Genomic DNA, 18,679 nt, shown 5'->3' with positions numbered 1-18,679 from the left:
TGTCAATCAACCACAAACAGGAAATGACCTTGGCTGCTTGTACATTGAAGGGCAAGCGCAAACATGATGTGCTGGTTGAGGCGGGGGGAATTGAGCCATATCTTCCAGCCCAACCCAAAACCTCTGCAGCAGTACCGTGCAAACACGGAGCAGATTCACCTGCATGACTCCACAAGTTCATCTGGCTTCTCCTGACAAAATCTTGTCACTCATTTGTGACATTTAAAATGATTTATTAAAGAAAAAAACAAGCGCTAGTTAGTGGTGTTGAGAGACGTGAGACTCTCTCCTGCACAGAGCAACATTAGCTCCAGAAAGACTAAAGAACACATGCCCAAAGGTGAAAGTTTGCTTCACTAAATATGTATAATAGTTCAACTTCATTGCCTAAAGTTGATTATTTATGTCGAAAAAGTAGAAAAATCAAACATTAACAGACATAGTAAGTGCAATATATTGTGGAAACTGGGACATAAGCCAATTCTAAACGCCAATTATTCGGCCATAAAATCAAAATAAACCCACACGCTGTGGGCCGCCATTTCCGCTGTGCAAACTGCCTTTTTTTCTGGAATATTTTTGTAAAATCATGGATAAAAGAGGGGTCTGAGTGGAAGAGCAGACGACAGGGAAGTCTTTTCTTCAGCCGTTACATTAGTGAAGTTGGAGAAAGTGGTCGTTGAATGAGTTGTTCGTTCTCAACATTTAACAACGTGTGTATTACCGGTTGGTTTATGTGACATCAGGTAATTATCCCTGACGCACGCTTTGTTTTGTTCAGCATTTAAATAACTTTCCGCTTATTTCTGCCTCCCCTGAGGTGCTGAAGCCGTATTTACATTTTATTTGTGTTATAAAATGCCTGTGATGTTCTCATGTGAACAAAACAGCAGCGTGATATTCAGTGTGTGAGGGACCAAAACAGCCAACTCAGTGTTTGGTGACAGTCAATGTAGCCACAGCTTGTCCTCGATAAACCCTGCAGCGCGGCGTTTTCCCATCATGTCTTGCCTGCCATCTGCTGTATGGAGCGAACGGAAATGCCTCGTGGCAAACCAGCCAGCCCAAAATCTGCGGGTGTACATTAGTGTCGTCTTTATTAGGGCTTTAAATTTCAGCGCGGCGTACAGATTCCTTGCTTCGTAATAAAAGTGTGCAAATGAAAAATTCATGAGATGGAAGAAGTCAGACAAGAAGACTTAATTTGGCCGCCCCAAATCCGACAGATTAAAACACGCAACCCTTGGCGGACACCATCAACCCTCGGCAAATCAGATCTGCATTTTGCTGTTCCTTTTCAGATTTAATCAAGTTGCTGTTCCAGCTGCAACACAATTACATCACCAGATATTTGAGGGAATCAACAATTACTGGACACAAGTTGATTATTGCAGCGCTCGATCAGATTCCAGACGTTGAACCGAGCGTGACTTTTCCCAGGACGCTCCTATATCTCCTCACCCGGCTGCACCCAAGTCGACGAGCCCAACGTTGTTAAATTATTCATCCCAAATTGCAGCAAAAACGATTTGAACATTTCTCATTTTAACGCGATACTTTGCTCACTTGAGATGTACTTCAGTTCCATAAATTTTAGCAGCGCCTGGAGGACTTTTCACACTAAGTTCACTGATCACATCCGACACTGCCCTTGCATGTGAGAGATGTGTCTCTCCCATGATAATGTTACATGTCGTTTTAGCAGAGGATGTTGGGGAGTGGAGGATGTCCTTCCCAGATGGAGGAGTTTTCTTCACAAATGTTGGAAAGGAGGAGACTGAGTTCAACATCTTCAGTCATGACAACTCCTGAGGGGAAGAAAGCGCTGAGCCAAAAGATAAACATTTCCATTTGTCGTGGGGTATTTTATTGTTACCTGAGGTCATGAAGTCCAGGTGTAAACATTTCGTCTGGATTTGTCCACAGCTCAGTCATCTGGGAGAGACTCCAAGTGCAACCTATGCCCTTCTCAGAGAAGGTGGTGTGATGGTTTGGTTGCAACAAATACCCGCCCCCACTGTGGCCCTTTTGTGGATGGGTTTAACTGGTGCAGTGCATTATGGGACTCGTAGAATCAGTGATGGGAGTGCTGGTGATAGGGTGTGAATTAAATCATAAGAACCTGGATCCAGACTGGCCAGACACCTTTTAGATGGGATGAGGAGCTCAGTCCTCTGACATAAACTCAGACTGGATCCAGACAGATGAAGATTCCTGATCTGAGCCGACTTCCTTTGAGGTGGTTGCGTCATAAAGGCGACTGGGGACTGGGAGGCGGTGCAGCCCGACTCTGGCACAGGAACTGCTCATTTTGCTTCGTGAGACTACGTAAAAGTTGATAAACAAGCTCTGTGTTTTTCTGCTCCGTGTGCATACATCAGTGTCACAAATGTTTTCTGCTTACTCATGTTTTCTTCAATTCCTCCTGCAGAGCCGGAAGCAGGACATTCCCCGCGAGGAGCAGGGCCCATCAATAAAGAACCTGGACTTCTGGCCAAAGCTCATCACCCTCATGGTGTCTGTAATTGATGAGGACCGAACGGCGTTCACCCCAGTCATTAATCAGTGAGTACTTTTTATTGTACCTCACAAGCACGGAATCCGTTCGCTGGCTCTCTGCTTTTTTTTTCTGGCGGCGATGCCAACATTTGCTGGAAGCAGGTATCCGTCTTGCTCAGGCTGTGCTTTTTTAATTCCCCAGGACGCTACATTAAATTCTTAAAGCCCCCGAAGACTTCATTACAGGTCCTCGTCAACATTTTGTATTTGTTTCTAATTAATATGGAGTCACAGTTGAATTTCAAGGGACATAAACATCATTATTTTTCATTATGAGCTCATCAGAAACCTTTCATGCTTTGCCCGCTCGGCTACCTTCTGCTTTGACAGTGTTTTAATACAGTTAAGTTGAAATACTTTCAAATAATGGACAGTGTTTATCGTGTCGCTGAACTTCCATTCGTTTTTCCTTCACTCCCTACAGATGAGTTCATCCAAGTGACTCTGGTCAATCGCCCGTCACATCTAGACATACGCACACAGAGTCACACCTACAGACAATTTTGTGTTGACCTCTGTATCGCCCCTGTCATTTGGCTGGGAAATGAGGTGACTCTGTGTGGTAAGAAAGGGTTGAGTTGCCATCAAACCACCCTCCAATGAACGTGGGTATATTGTCAGAATGTGGGAGGAAACTTGAGGGCCGCATGGAAACTGGTGGAAGCAAAATCGTGGTTTCAGACACGATCATGCGATCATCAAAGCTGGGCTGCTCTGCTATTCATTTTTTTATGCGTTTCTTCCGCATCTCAGGTGTAAACAAAGGCACCTCCCCACAATGCATTGCGGAATCACATGCCATTTTGGGTACTAAATTGTATAACGTGCGGCTGTGAACACTATACTAACGCTGAAGGCTGCCTTCAGTGTTGCACGCATTAGGTTTTCAAGTGAAGTTCCACCTTCCATGACGTCGTGGGCAGCGCATCAGGCAAAAGAAAGACGGAAGTCAGGGTTCGGTCAGCCATGGGATTCCATTCCTTTCATTCTTCATGCAATAATGTGTCACTTGGGTCACTCTCCTCCCTCGTGTCACGACACCACCAGATGAGGACGGAAAATGCTTTAACTCCATTGAAATATGCCTGTATGTCAAAATGCGACTTGGGAGGCTCCCTTCAGCGTCAGCCATAGATGCAAATGTATATATTCCTAATGTCTTTCTATATCGCCATGAAAGTGAAGTTGAGTCGGTCAAATGGACATTTTTTTCCCCAGACGTTGTTGGTAGTAATGTCTTCTTGAGGCTTCGTCAATCAGTGTCTTCATTTTCCGAGCACAGAAGGTGGCGCTCTCCATTGAAAAATACTGTAAGTTACACTGAAATGATTCTAGAGCAATGTGCCACCTAGTGGCCTCTTGAAGGCACTGCTTCATCATGCCTCCTCAGCCCATCATGAGTGCCACCCTGGGAAGAAACAGTTCACTTGACAACCAGTATGTAGTAAGTCAATAGGTGACACCTTTTGAACCATGTTCGCACAAAGTTGTTCATTGAGTTTTTCTGCTGGCAAACAAACCCGTGTTACATAACTCTGCCACTCCTTCATCAGGGAGGTAAGGAAAAAGCGCCGATGATTCATCATGAACGGCGGCACAAGACGGTCCTCAGCTTGACACGAGCTGACATGTTGTCGTGGATCGATGACACGTGTTTTCTGCTTTGTGACAGCAAACAAACCAAGACTCCCTTTTTATCTGCCCCACTTCCACACATCGTCTCATTCCCTTTTATTTATTATTTTCCATTTCCTTTTCTCGCTCTCTTGCTGATTTATGAGGCTTATTATGACTCTGTTTATGCCCTGAGCCTTTTTTTTTTCGCTTCTCCTGCACGCCTAATGATAGATTTGCAATATTCATGCCTTCACATTCCTCTGGTCAAGTTTGGGGCTGACAGCAACTCGCTGCTCTCTCCAGCCAGACTTGTTGCCTTTGGATAATGAGAGGACAACAACACGATGTTTCCCTCTGCTGGATGATTTGGAATCCAAATAATGGAAAGACTGAATCTACACTGAGACTTCAGCGCAGCAGTTGTGTAGGAAGGAAGATGCAGCCTGGGAGATGAATGCCAGGATCTTCATTGTGCTGACTTTCGCTCTCACAACGACATTTATTTCACCGCGGAGGTAGATTAAGAGTCATCCATGTGAGCATGCGGTAGCTACAGATGGTGCGCTCAGTTTTGCCATGAAGGATTTGATCTTCCGCTTCTTTGCCGACTGTTCGCCGTGTGGGCTCTGACGGAACAATTACCGAGGTCGGCGCTGACTCCGCTGGCGAACAGAGAAATGCTCTCGGTCTCTTTCATCGGTTATTACGAGGAAAATCTCTTCCTGATTGCTTTCCTTTGATAAAACAGAACAAAGATCATCTGTGGCGCTGGGAGCGTTGCAATCGCCTTCTGGAGGAGGTTGCCACGTAGGGGCTGGTTCAGAAGCGATCGAGATAAAATATATATCTGCGTTAGCGGTTCTGCCAAGTCCGAACTGGGAGCCAAATTTTAACCCGGGAGTTTTCTGCCAAGACCTGCCTGCCCACTCCCGCAGCTCATAGACATGCAAAAATATGGAAAATCATGAACTGCAATTCCGTCTTTTTGCCAAGGCCCAAAATAAATGTACTGATTAAAAATTATAGAATAAATAAAAGCAGCACATTATCATTTATTCCTGACACGGCTCATGCTGAAATGAAGTGAGTGCCTCCTACATCACTGGTCAGGTTTTTGAGTTGGTTTTAACTACTTCAGTGTTTTACTTTTATTTTCTAATGGTGTTGACTTTCACCTTCTCTGTAGTTCTGTGTGGTGTGTTCAGGGACCTGTGTTCATTGCTGTCCCTATCTGGGTTGAATGGACTCAGATGACGGTAAGTGAAGAAGAGAGTGCAGGCAGGGTAGTACAGGTGGCAGTGACTGTGACGCTGCAGTAGGGGCAAGAGTGAAAGGGGAAGCTTTGTAGCACAGTAGTGGTCCTGGCCATAGAGTCTCTGGAGTCACACTTTTAGGATTCACAGATGAAGACACTGAGGTTTGTCATTGGGAGAAAAGACTAGATCACAGGGTCATGTGAAGATGATAGGAGACCAAGTTAGGGAGGACGGATGGTTTGGACAGTGGCGAGGAGACACAGTAGTGAACTAATAACCAGTGGGGTTCATAATATATGAGGAGGTGAAGGTGGGACTTCAATGATATAAATGATGATGGTGATGTTTGTTCTTTAGTAGTTGTGGTAGTACAAACTGTCTAAACTACGACTGCATCTACAGAGAATAGAAGCCTAGAATATTATTATTATTGTGATAATATACTACAACTACAATAAGAAATATAGTACTAGTACTGCTAGAATTACTGCTACTAATAGTACAACTACTAATAATAATAATAATAGTAATAACAATAATAATAATAATGTTTTAAGTGAGAGAATAAAATGAATTAATTCAACAAACAAATTAAATTGCATGGTCAAAAAACATGCAGTGAACTCAAACCAAAAGTACTGACCATTCACCAACATACGAAGGTATCATGGGGCTATAAATGGGTTTGAAATGAAATGATACAATGGAAAGAAAGGCTGCTGCCGTGTGACCTTCAGAGGAGTCAGGTGCGCTAACGTTGATCTAGAAATGAGCTCCCGGGTGGTCTGTGACTGAAGGACAATTCCTGATGAATTCCCCTGTTCAAGCCCGCCATTTGTAAGTGTCCTCCCAACACTGTCTGCTGAGATTCGGATAATTAAACCATCGACATGGCACATTGAGGCGCTGACTGAAAATCCATAACTGTTCACAATAGCAGATTACTTGCAAAATAGCTTTCCTCTCCCCTCTCGGTTTGCTGTGTCATTTCCCGTGCAACTTATGAATTCCTCATCTGGCTCCTCATCTCTGCCAGATTTGGGAACGACAGCAGATTATTCGATTATAAGATTCACCCCCACGCATCTGCCAAGTCGTTTGTTCGAGATTCAGGCCAAGTCATCAGGCCACCCAGTCAAGCGTGCGCGCCCACTGAAGTGATTGGAATCTGTTTCAATCCCACCAGGTTTCCGCAAGAGCTCAATGTGGGCCAGATCAGCGCCGAGATCACGTGGAACCTCTTCGCCCTGGATATGAAGTACGCCATGGAAGGTCAGTGACGCTCTGCTTCTTCAAGTTTGCCCTGATGCTGAAGATAAATGTGTCTTGCGTGTGTCTGCATTGCACCGCCACACATATATATATACAGTCATGTTTCTTGTGTTTCACAAAGGTGTTTTATCTGATGTTAATTCAGGTGATGTCGCTGGAGTAGTTAGGCCAGTCCCATCTGTTCAGGCGATCATACCTTACCTTGCTAGCCTGGACAAGTCTTGCGCACTATTTTTGTGGAACTATTGAGTACCTATTGTTGAAAGTTTGAAAGTGCCAGCTTGATGCTAACATGGAAATGTGCTTGATAGTTTGCTAAATGTGCTCAGTCAACAGATGTTTTGATGTATAATATGTAGCTTTGGTTGCCAATGTTATTTTATGGAGCTGAGTAGAAGCAACAAAACAGTGGACTTTTGTGTCCTATACTGACGCAGAAGGCAGCCTTTAGCGTTGCGTGTTGATGCATGAGGTTTTCAATTGAAGCCCAGGTCCCGCCTTCCTGACGCCGTGGGCAGCACGTCACGTAGAAGAGACACGGAGATTGTGGCTCGGTCTGCTCTGAGATGGCACTCGTTTCATTCTGCACGTGTCAATTGCTATTTGAAGCCCCTCAAATGGTTTCAGTCATGGTGACTCCCCGTCTGATTCATAATAACGAGAATTATAATAAGTCATTGAATGCATCATTATATATCACTGAATATCAACCAAAATATATATTTGGACCAGTTATTGCAACTCAAGAAAACCTAAACAACTAATACTATTATTATTATTATTATTGATTTTTTTTTCTTTATTTTTAAAGGAAACCTCAATTGTTTTCAGTGCCTGTAGATTTATTTTTTTAATCCTCTGCTCAGGGATTTTTACATGTCTATGACTCTGTGTGATTTCAGCTTAAAAATAAATGTTTGGTCAGGTGATTGGTCAGGTAAAGTGATGCTTACTTTTATTTGTGGGTATTCAAGCCCTTTTATTGAAGAAATTGCCTTACCAAACAACAAAGAGCCTTAAAAAGGACAACTTACAAACACAAAAAATACCACGTAAGGGGGACTTAAGGTATCATTTTTAGACGTTGAGCTCGGAAAAGAACCCCGCAAGACACCAGTTACTGAAAGTTGTTTCTAGTAGTGCATTGCTATCTTGTGAGGCCTCAGTGTTACGACAGTATTCGACTTCTGAAATGCGGAGGCTGGGAATGAACGTTGGAAGACTTAAAGCGTCTCATGGCTCAATCCTGCCAAATAGATCACTAAATGGGAAGATACTAACTTTGCTGTTGTCACTGAGGTGTGATGAAATGCCGCCCTAAAAAGCGATTGAGGTTTGAAACAGGAATTTCAGAGTCGCTTCTGTCCCACTTTATAGATGTGACAAGTAATCCATCCTTTTTTTCCATCCACTATTCGTCATTCCTTTTGAAGCCGTCGTTTGTTCTGATTAGACACTCAGTTAAAGTGTCACGGTGACTCGCCGATCTCGCCGGCTCTCCTATCTCCCTGTCGAAAGATAGGAGCGGGTGTCATATGATCCAGCAACAAATCTCCGATCTGCTGCGTTGCCATGAAGACAGATGTTCCCAGTTTTTAACCGGGTTGGAGTCTAATCCCCGCCCCCCTCCTCTTCACGCTGACGCCCACCCCCATCTGGTGGGAAGGTTATTCAACAGCCGTTTTGTTTTAATTTTATGCATTTCGTGACTGTGAGGGTTTGAGCACTGGCAGAACTCGATGCCAAACTGTGAATGGATTCCAGCAAATCAGAAACAGTTGCTGTTGCGCCTCTCAATAATTTCGCTTAATTTTTCCAACCTTCTGAAGGTATGTTCACTCCATAGATCGCTCAACCACACTGCATGTTTTTGGACCACAAAGTCGAAGCGTCAACGTGTTTAAAACGCCACGTTTCAGGTGGCATTTCCAGCGACAAGTTAGGCGAGGCCAGTCAGAGCCGGAGGTTAAATTCGTCAAGGAAAAATTGAAATGGAAAAGAAGATGATTGTAGCTGTAGCTAGGGTTCATCACTGACACCCGAAGGTTCTGATGGACCCAGCCCTTTGTTGCTTTAATATATTTCCACTGGAGGTACACTGTTTACTTTCCACATACTTTAGACCCACCACCAGCAGTGGTGGGTGGAGGTTGATTTTGTTGAGGGTTACTACAAACTTGGCAAAGTCATTTAAGGTTCATGAAATGGGAGTACTCGCTTCTGCACATTTCAGAGTATTTTGGGATCATGGTCTGTCTGTGGTTCGTTTTAGGTACAGGTACTAGCTTTGTGTTCTGCTATAGAGGACGTTGAACCTTCTCAAAATATGATTGATTCATGGCCGCTTGGAAGTTCCTGGGACTCACTCAGATCTGTGAGATTCATCAAGTTTCTTGGGTCCAAGTCTCACCTTCTGTTGAGTGCAGAAGAGAGACCATCTGCCTGGAATAAAAATAGAATTAAAAAAAGGTTTGGTTCATAAAGTGGTCATAAATTCTGAAAAAAATAGCAAAAATCACAGTGGAAACCATAAAGATTCAGATTTGTCACAAATGTCCCATTCTTGTGACCTTGTGGCACAAATTGCAGAACAAAATAAAAATGAAATGAGTCCTGCGTTACTGACTTTGGGAGGTCTGATGTTAATATTTTTTTTCTCTGTGAAATAATTCACTTCTGAAGGGGATAAAGAAAATATTGAAAATGGCATGATGTTCATATCTTTATTTAAACTCTTTAAACATGTTTTTGTCTTTTTATTTCCTGTTCCTCCTGTCCCTATTCTGCCACCACCTTCTTTATTGTTATGGTGATGAAGGGATGAACTGGAATGGTTGATGACTCTTGCAGAACGTTAAAGTGCTCGACATGAGTGTCACTGACGCCCTCTTGCTTCGCCGTCATTCACCTGATTTGTGTCATTTAGTCACTTGAATCGTCTCCATCTCCTCGCCGTCGCTCTCTTCGACAGTGTTGGGATTCTCTTGACTCAGAAGCAGCTCAAGCGCTGAGCGAGGTTCTGATGCCTCTTCACAGAGACGCGAATCAGTCGAACATTCAACTGTTTGCTTTCTCGCTTAAAGCCCTCCAGTTAACATTTGTAAGCCAGCCCAGAGCAGCTGTTGTTTTTGGAACGACAAATTCACCCTTTTTTCTGTTTCTGTCTGATCTGTTTTTATGTTTTGGTCTAACACCGCATTTGTTTGTGCGCCGACGTGACAACGGAGAAACGTGTCCCCTAATCATGACAGAGGAGAGTGGCCTCCAACTGAGGTCAGAAGCTTCCTCCAGACTGTGTGCGAGAGGAAATGTAGAGCAACGATAACTAGTTATTTATCCTCATCTCTTCCGCACGTATACCTGCCGCCATTCCTCTCTGAGCTGTCACCGGTTGCTATGGAAACCAGGTGGTTGGAAAAGACGGTGGAAATGAAGGTGAATAGCACATGTGTATACAGAGGAGCATAAATTCTCTGCATGGAAGGGCACTTCTGGATGAAACTGTGGGGACAGTGTTGAGAAGTCCACAGATTGCTCACGTGGCCTGCATGCAAATGTGTCCGATTTTAATGAGAAATAGGTGGATTTGCATTTCTCTAGAGGCATTAAACTGTCACCGGTCTGGATTATGGCAGATTTACATTCAACGTTAAGTCATAATAACTCACTTGATACCACTGAAACCAGTTTGATGTCAGTAGATGTTTTGTATTTATAGCCCTGATGTGACAGAGTGAGAGATATTTTGGACCGAGGAATGTTGGGGATGAAGCGGCGGAGACGAGATTTTGCTGCTCTTATTTACATCTCTGTGCCTCTCACGTGTCGTGAGACTGGACAGTGCAAGGCAGAGTAGAATAGTGTTTGGATGTGTGCATCAAATCTGACAGAGCAGGTAAGAAAGGTGTTACTGAGCGCTGTCACAGCTGCTCTGGAAATAGTGTCTGAGCATGTGTGCGTGTTGCCCAGGGGCGTCTTGGTTAAAAAAAGAAATGGGAGTCATGGATGCACTCGGAGAGACTTCCTCCTCGGCTTCCTGTTCCCCTGGTTTGCCCTCTTTTGCCTCGACTCTTCTCGCCGGCGCACGTGCCGGGAGGAGGACTTGACTGTCATGTTCCCCAACGATCACTTTGTGTATCATCTCTTCTGTTTTTTTGTTGGGCTGTGAGGACTGTGAAGGCTCGCTGTCTGACTGTAGATGGTGTGTGATCCAAGTATTACACCTGTCTACCTGCTCTTTGTGGACCTCTCCCACATGAATGGTACTAAAACGAGTTGTAATATCTCTAATTCAGCATCTCCATGTGGCACCGTTCACTGACCATGTGAATCGAAAGAATGGCAGTCTCCGTTACGCCACATGATAGTCTTTACTGGGTTTCTCTATTGTTAGTGTTTTTAGATCTGGCCCAAAATCCCAGCTTTGACACGTTAGATTTAATACTTGAGGTCAACTAAATTCAATCTTTAGCAGGTTTGAAATCTGGTCAAACAGGGACTGCTCTGTTTTATCATATGGCCACTTGATAGTGACCCCTAGTGGTCCTTTAATGGCATTGCTTCCTCAGTTACTTGTCATCAGAGGTTGCAATGGTAGATTGGCCTTCACCTTCCCTTCTCTTCCTCCTCCTCTAGTCACGCAATCATCCTGAACCTGGTTGTCTTCCTCTTCTTCATTTCCAACACTATCTCTTCTCTCCTTGTGTCCAAACCTCCCTGACTTTGTCTTCAAACTTCTCCACATCCCTTTCATAGACTCTGTCTGAACCGCTCATGAAACCTTCATGAAAGGCTTCATGAAACCTAATTTTCAGATCACACTAGATGGCACTCTGCTATAAAACCTCACAAGATTTTTAAGATGAGGGTGCCACCTACTGAGCTCTGGAAATGAGGACACTGTTTCATGAAGCACATCGATTAGAGCAGAAGCCATTGTGGCAGTCCCCCTCCATGGGTACACACTGATTCGCAAGAATAACAGAGTTGGTATTTTACTTATTCTCACAGAGTGCAATAATGTTGAACTCACATTGTGGTGTAAACATGTGACAGAAAAGTGAGATTGAGGTTGTATTCTTGATAGAAGTGGGCTGAAGAAGCTTATGATTCAGTGACCTGGAGCTTCACTTGAAGCTCCACTAAGAGCAGAGTGCCACCTAGTGAGCTCAGACAAGGCGGCTCAATAATGCTTTACCAACTAACTCGATTGAGGTTTTATTATTCCCATGTTCTTAAGAACAGAGACACGACTTGGACAGTTGCAAGGTCATCTGACAAAGGGGGATAATGGCTAATTCGAGAGGTGGAAAATGATGTTATATGTTTGAGCCACACGCTGGCGTCAACAGTTGAATGGGTGAAGCAGATTTAAGTTATGATCTTTTATCAGAACAGAAAGCCTGGATCATACTCTTACAGTAGACATCAAGGGTTACGTTTTTTTAATGAGAAAATTCAGTTAAAACTTGTGAAGAGAAAAGCAACAGAAGGACAACACGTTTTATTGCAGCTTAATTAGCATTAAGGTACTTCAAGTGGTGCTTAAGATGTTTTCTACCCTTCTTTATTCGGTGCCAAAGAGGTTGTTAAGGGAGCCAGGCCTGTGTTTAAACAATGTAAGACTGTGAAATGTCAAGTTTGTCCCTCCAGCCAAATGGAAGTCAAACCAGCGTCAGTTTTATTGCGGTGAAGCGCGTCAGACAGATGGCAGTCTCCATTTTTTTCTGTCCTTTAGTAGTCTGGAAAAAATACTTGACCGAAGTCTAGTTATTGACCTCTTGCTCTGCTGTGGGTGTGACTAAATTTGTGATGCCCCAGAGTGAGAAGTGAAATGGACAGTGCCTGTATCAGCATCAAAAACGTCACGGAAATATCCGTTCCCCGACATTTTGGTTACATTTTTCTTGGTGGTTAACACTGACATGAGGAGATGCTCAAGGTCGTCTCACTTTTTCCTTTTCTTCTTGGTGCCTGATAAGGACACAGACTTTTAGTTTTGTCTGTCTGGCTTGTGAGAACTTCTAAATAGCTGCTACTTTCTTAGTCACGCTAGCAAAATGGCTGTTAAAGATGTGGACTTTGTTATCGTCTGACAAGCGCGAAGGCCGACTCTTCTGTGCTGTGACGTGGGTGTTCTTAATGGCCTCGTCTTTGGAAATGATTTCTCTTCAATGGAAGCAGAGAATTATAGAGAGGCGTTATTGTTTTAAAGTTATATCCTGTTAACTATCACTTCACTTTTTACAGCTGTAATGTGGAGAAGTTGAAGAAGTTTCCTTGACAATTGTGTTGATGAACTGTTGTACCGTCTCAAACTGAACATGTTTTTAAAAAGTCTCCTCTTCTTATTTAACCGTTGGTCAGAACGAGGTCAGCTGACTCTCAGTTATTCCATTAATGCATTATTTTCCTCCCTTATGGCGCAAACGTTTTCCAATATGCCGATGCCAGGATCCTTCGGGAAAAGAAGTGTAGCATGAGGCTTCATTTTCACATTTGTATGGCCACCACAACCCCATTGAGAACCTTGATGCTAGTAGATGCTTCACTTATGCATCTACTAGAGATCTAAGAAAAAAGCATGTCTGTTCTCCTCCACAGATTCTCGGAAACTAAAATGCTTCTATGCCGAAGTGCTCATGATACAACGTCCTACTATATTTACCTAGGCTTTGGGCATCTGTCTGCCTAGCCATCAGCAAAACTGATGAATGGATTTCAGTCATAAATTCAGGACAGAACTGCAGCATGAGCTCTGACAACTATCTTTGCCTCCCATGCGAGTATCAGAGTGAGTTGTGGAGCAAGTGCTACCACGTGCTAGCCCATTAAGCTAAGATGAAGTTTGCTATTCATGCTATTAAATGTGCTGAAAAGATTACTATATAGGGCAATAATATAGGTTAAAAATATCTCAATATGCTTGGGGGAGGTCTGTGTTCTCTCAGTGCTTTGCTACCTTTCATCCCTGTTCACATGTGAGGACAGGATGGCATTTGAGTTGGGCGAATTCGCAGCCTCTTCTATTGGAGTGGAGTGTTTTCTTTTGAAGAAAAAAAGTCTTGCCTCGATTCTTGACTCCTCATCAGTTCAACAAACAAGTGCGTTAAGTGTGTACTGTATAATCATATGACAAATGAACTGCATGTTTACTGTAGAAAACTCAAAGGCTCCTCTGCGATTTAAACATGAGGGACTTCATTAAAGATGCACCGCTGGCTGTAAATGAATGTCTCCAAACAGGCAAGTGGAACACCATGAATGGCTCGTGTTCTAATCTGTGAATGCAGCGCACAAGTGTGTGTACATTCCCCTGAATTAATGCCAGATGTAGGTGTTACGTCGCGGATGTACTGTGGCAGATGAGTGTAACCGACAGTGACCCGTTTACGTAAGAAGTCTCTCGCAATAGCAGGAGACACCCTCAAGCCATCGGGCCGGGATGTACCATTTTTCGTCTTCTTGTTTGTGTGTGTTTGCAAATGACGGTAACAAAGAAGGAAGAGGATTGGAAAGGAATGTGTGTGTGTGTGTGTGTGTGTGCATCAGCGTTACTTGAAGTAATGAAGTCTTTGATGCATCCTCTGCTTCCTGCTCCGAGGCCTTCGATGCCAGTTCTGGTCCAGAAATGGATGCTGCTAATTTTAGCATTTCTCTGTGAATCTCTAAATGTGTGTGCGGGAAAAACAGCAAAGGAGGGAGGTGAACGTGGAAGCAAAAAGAGGAAAGGAGAAAGAACAAAGACTGGTGACGTGAGAAAAAGAGTGCAGCTTCAGGTTGTCTTGGTGTCAGCGTATAAGCAGATGAGTGGCAATGACCAGTTGGCTTGTGTTTGTTGCTCTGCGTACCAGCTTCTAAAATCACATTCAATCATTCGAGAAGTATTTTAGAGGCACTTATTGGCCAACGTCTCTTTTCATGCACTGGCAGTTCGTGTTTCCGGGCAGTTAGAAATCAAAGTTGGTCCAAGGACGGTCAGTCAGTCAACCGGTGACAGGGTCGTCTGCTCATCGATGCGTGAGAGCAGGTAACGTGTTGTCCAAAAGACGAGCTACTGTCATGACAATTCACTCAAAAGTTGACCCTGCGGGAAGCCTCACTGGGTCCAAGCACTGCCGGGAAGCCCTTTTCAGTTCCATGTTCTTTCAGTCACGACCTGCCACAGCATGATGTTAGGAAGGTAGGTCTATCCACTGTTGCCTTTTGGTTCAGCTCTGTGTTCAGGGGGTGAGACTGACGTGGCACCCTCAATGGGCTCCAGACACCAATAACTCATTTACAATACGGGTTAAATTCTCCTTGATCAGGACCAGCATTTTTCAACCGGGGTACCGTGGCAAACTAGTGTGCTGTGAGATACACTCTACTGTAGAGCTCCAGTGTGTTGATGTGCTGATCCGTCAGTCAAAGCAGTGCTGCTGTGGTGCACGGCGATCCTCTTCCCACACACTCACATGCGCAACTTCCAGCTGTTTTTAAAGCTGATGGGCCTCTAACTTGACCACACACTTTCTCGACAGATCAATGGTGGGAGTGATCCTTGTCGGAGCCGTGACGCCAAAGACTGTCTGCAACGCGGAGCTAACAGAGCTAATGGCTAACGTGACGTGTCTCACTTCAAAACTTTGTTGATACTGACAGACTGTCTATCTGCTTTGTGGTTTAAAAGTTGCCAGAAAACTAAAAGCACAGCAAAATAATTGTGCTACAAAATGTGTAGTGAGAAAGAATAATTGTTTTTATGAAGCAAGCTCCGGCGAAGAAGAAAGGATTTGTCTGGAAACTCAAAACTACAGTAAAATCATGCAAAAGAGAAGTGATAAGACCCAAGCACTTATTTAAAGTAAAAAAATAAATCATGATATATTTTGCCATATTGCCCGCCCCTTTCTGGACACATTTGAAACAAATACATTTTTCGAGTGACAGTAGCTTTTTCACAAATTAAAAGGGATTTTCTATCGGGTTTGACCGAGGTTCCTTTGGTGGTGTTCCTCAGGATTTTTTCAATGAACCTAGGATGTTGTGGCCTGAAAAAGACTGATCTAGACAACCCATTCTCACTCCCACTGAGTAATATATTGACGCTGGGAAAGTGCCAAAGGCAGCCTTCAGCGTAGCGTGTTGACGCATAGGCATTTGAATGAAGTTGAATGAAGAATGGAGACATAGGGAGACGTCCGGAAGCTCTCTTTGCTGACATTGGGTGTCACCGTGACCGAAACACACTGTTTGAGGGGCTTTAAATAGGAAGTGACACATTATTATATACGGAGCCAATGGAGCGCCATCCCATGGGTTACCTCTTTGTTTTACGTGGTGCGCTGCCCCCGGCATTTGCTTCAATTGAAACGCTATAGGCTGCCTTCGGCATCAGTATAGGATACAAAAGTCCACTTTCCCAACGCCAATATAATACGCCATGGGAGTGAGGATGGATTATCCTGACACCTTTGCCAAACATTTGGAGAGCCATTTTCAGCTGGGAAATTCAGGCTCCATTGCTCATCTGCGGACTCACAGGTGAGATCTCAGTAGGTTTCTGTAGACGGGGAGGTCCACTGCTTCCTCTAGCGGGGATTGGATAATGAAAATGGATGGATGCAATGTCTCGCTCATAGATGCTGAGTCATGAAAAACTGTGCCAAGACATTTGACATCATGGCGGTTATGTACGGTTGCTTGCATTGGGTGATGAAATCATTCATGAACTTGTGATTTCAAATCTGATCAGTGATATGAAGGCCGTTGTTGCCACTAAACAATATGCCAGGTCCTGATTCATCATCAGTCCAATCAGCAGGAGTTAGTGTCTCTGCTGGAGCAGAGCTGTGTCACTGGGTCCCAGTGAGGAGAAAGCAAATCCTTCCGAGATGTCCTGACAGAACTGGGTCAGAAGCCAAGACGAAGGAATAATGCTGTGCTTGAACTGTACTCACTGCTGTTGTCATCCCAGACCTCCAGCACATGAGCACATTCTCTCAATTGCCGTAGCAGCAGGTGAGACGCTGAAATTCCGCAGCATTTGAATCAATGAGGCGGAGCGTGATTGAGCCCCGTGTGAGTTAGTCTGTCCCCGTTGGCTCCGTCTGACAAGATGACATTCCCACCGGGGACCTTGAGCCGACTCCTCTCTTGGGACGGCCCATACTGTTTACTAGCAGCGGAATGCTGAAACAAGCGCAGACAAAATAGCACTTCTGATGAGAGTGTGTTGAGGTAGAAATCAACCCTTTGAGGCTTCATTTATTTGCGCTGCAGAACAAAACTCAATCCCTCGGCAACGCAGAAGCACATTTAGGGATGAAACACAGCAAGTCAACAAAGCTACGACACGCCACGTCTTAAAGAGCATTTTCAATATGCATACCAAACCCAAACCCCAAATGCTTGCGCATGATTCGTCTCCCAGGGTGTTTCCAGGAATGATCCCGTGGAGCTTTACTGGTCTCCTGATGTTGCACCATCTTTACACAAATTCCACACTTTTTCCACTAAGTTAAGTGACTCATACGAAATCCCCTCTCACGGAGGCTTCATCCAGACCTCCTCCCATTAACCACCACTCATCCAAGGTCGAGTCACGCGGGCAGCATCCGGAGCAAAATTCTTCTGGAGAACACAAAGACATGCTCATCCCAATGTGTCCACACCACTGCATTTTTGCACTTTGTCAATGTCAATAAAATGCTTGTCATTTCATTGGTCTTGGTGACAAGGATCAATCTTGGCCCCATGAAGCTCATTAGCCTGTAGAAATCCACTGTGATTGTTTGACTGGGCTGCACAGCATCATGGGATGTCACCATGTCTGAACTTGCTGTTGAGGGTGATGGCATCTCACATGCTACTCACTTTCGTATTGTCATATTTATAGCTGAACTTGATGGTTAACCAGGACTGAGGTCAGGGAAACTGCCTCAGTCGAGACAATAGGTTGGAGCCAGATGCAGGCTTCATAAGAGTCCCAGCTGTGCCCGACCTCTGGGTTAGTGTCCAGCACCAAGGACCTTAACTAAAGGTGCACACTGGTAATCTCACTGCCATTTGAACCCATGCTTCCCTGCTCCAAATTCTTTGTCATTGTTACATAGAAATATAGACATTTTAGTCATTAAAATATTTGGACCAAATAAACTGAGATATAAGGTGTAAGTCAGATGGCTTTCTTGTATGTATCTACTGCTACTACTAATATGTGCTTTAAAGATCAATGAAGTTTCACTTATCTCATATCTGCTCTGCTGTATCAAGTGGATTACCAGTTGTCCCCCATTTTGGTCCATATCGGTTTTGTTTGGCTGACTTGAAACTTGAAACTAGTGGAACACAGGGAGGTCCAAGAGCAGAAGTAAAAAAAATCCAAATTCAAATCTATTCAAAGAGTCCAGTAAAACACAAATATAAAAATGGTTCTAACTATAAAACGCCAGCATCCGAGGTAGGAAGGAGTTCAGTGTCAGTAAGTTCAAGGAAACCTGCTAGAATGTTCAGGTGAAATCAGGAGGAACTAGACTGGAACTAGAAGGAAGGAGTGAAAACAATTTAAAATATCTGGAGCAAGACACGAGGAGAACAAGAAGAGTCCACTCATCCCTAAGTTGACTACGGCCTGGAATCTGCGTGAAGCCTATGACCGGAGTCGCAAAGAATCAGGGGCTTTGGCTGCAGTTCGGATTAAACCCACTGTGATGAATGGAATGGAAGAGAAGTAGGACCAGAGCAGGAAGTGACAGAGCAAAATAAAAGCCTCAGGAAGCGGGTGGCGATGAAACAGACGACGCTCCTGGTGTGTTAAGTAAATGTAATGTCCTACGGTTAACACTGTGAGACTAATATTATCGAAAGCCTTTCTAATCCAGAAACCATATTGACGCTGCAGGAGCAATGTTTTATTTATAATGGGCTTGTCATGTTGCCTGAATTACCTCAGTCACCCTCTGAGCTAAATTGGTCGGTGACGAACACTTCGT

General features: G+C 44.1%; 1 protein-coding gene across 2 annotated transcripts in view; it reads left to right on the top strand.

Moving 5' to 3' along the window:
• Window positions 1-18,679, top strand: part of LOC128759485 (protein unc-13 homolog C) — a 160,616-nt gene that overhangs the window by 94,882 nt on the left and 47,055 nt on the right. For both annotated transcript variants that reach the window (XM_053866480.1, XM_053866479.1), the window contains exons 17-18: window positions 2,432-2,565; window positions 6,619-6,704. In XM_053866480.1, coding sequence (XP_053722455.1) covers window positions 2,432-2,565; window positions 6,619-6,704 — 220 coding nt within the window. The remainder of the gene's footprint in view (window positions 1-2,431; window positions 2,566-6,618; window positions 6,705-18,679) is intronic.

This window comes from Synchiropus splendidus, chromosome 5 (genome assembly GCF_027744825.2).
Source record: "Synchiropus splendidus isolate RoL2022-P1 chromosome 5, RoL_Sspl_1.0, whole genome shotgun sequence".
NCBI classification, from domain to species: Eukaryota; Metazoa; Chordata; class Actinopteri; order Syngnathiformes; family Callionymidae; genus Synchiropus; species Synchiropus splendidus.
This window is presented reverse-complemented; position numbering and strand designations above follow the sequence as displayed.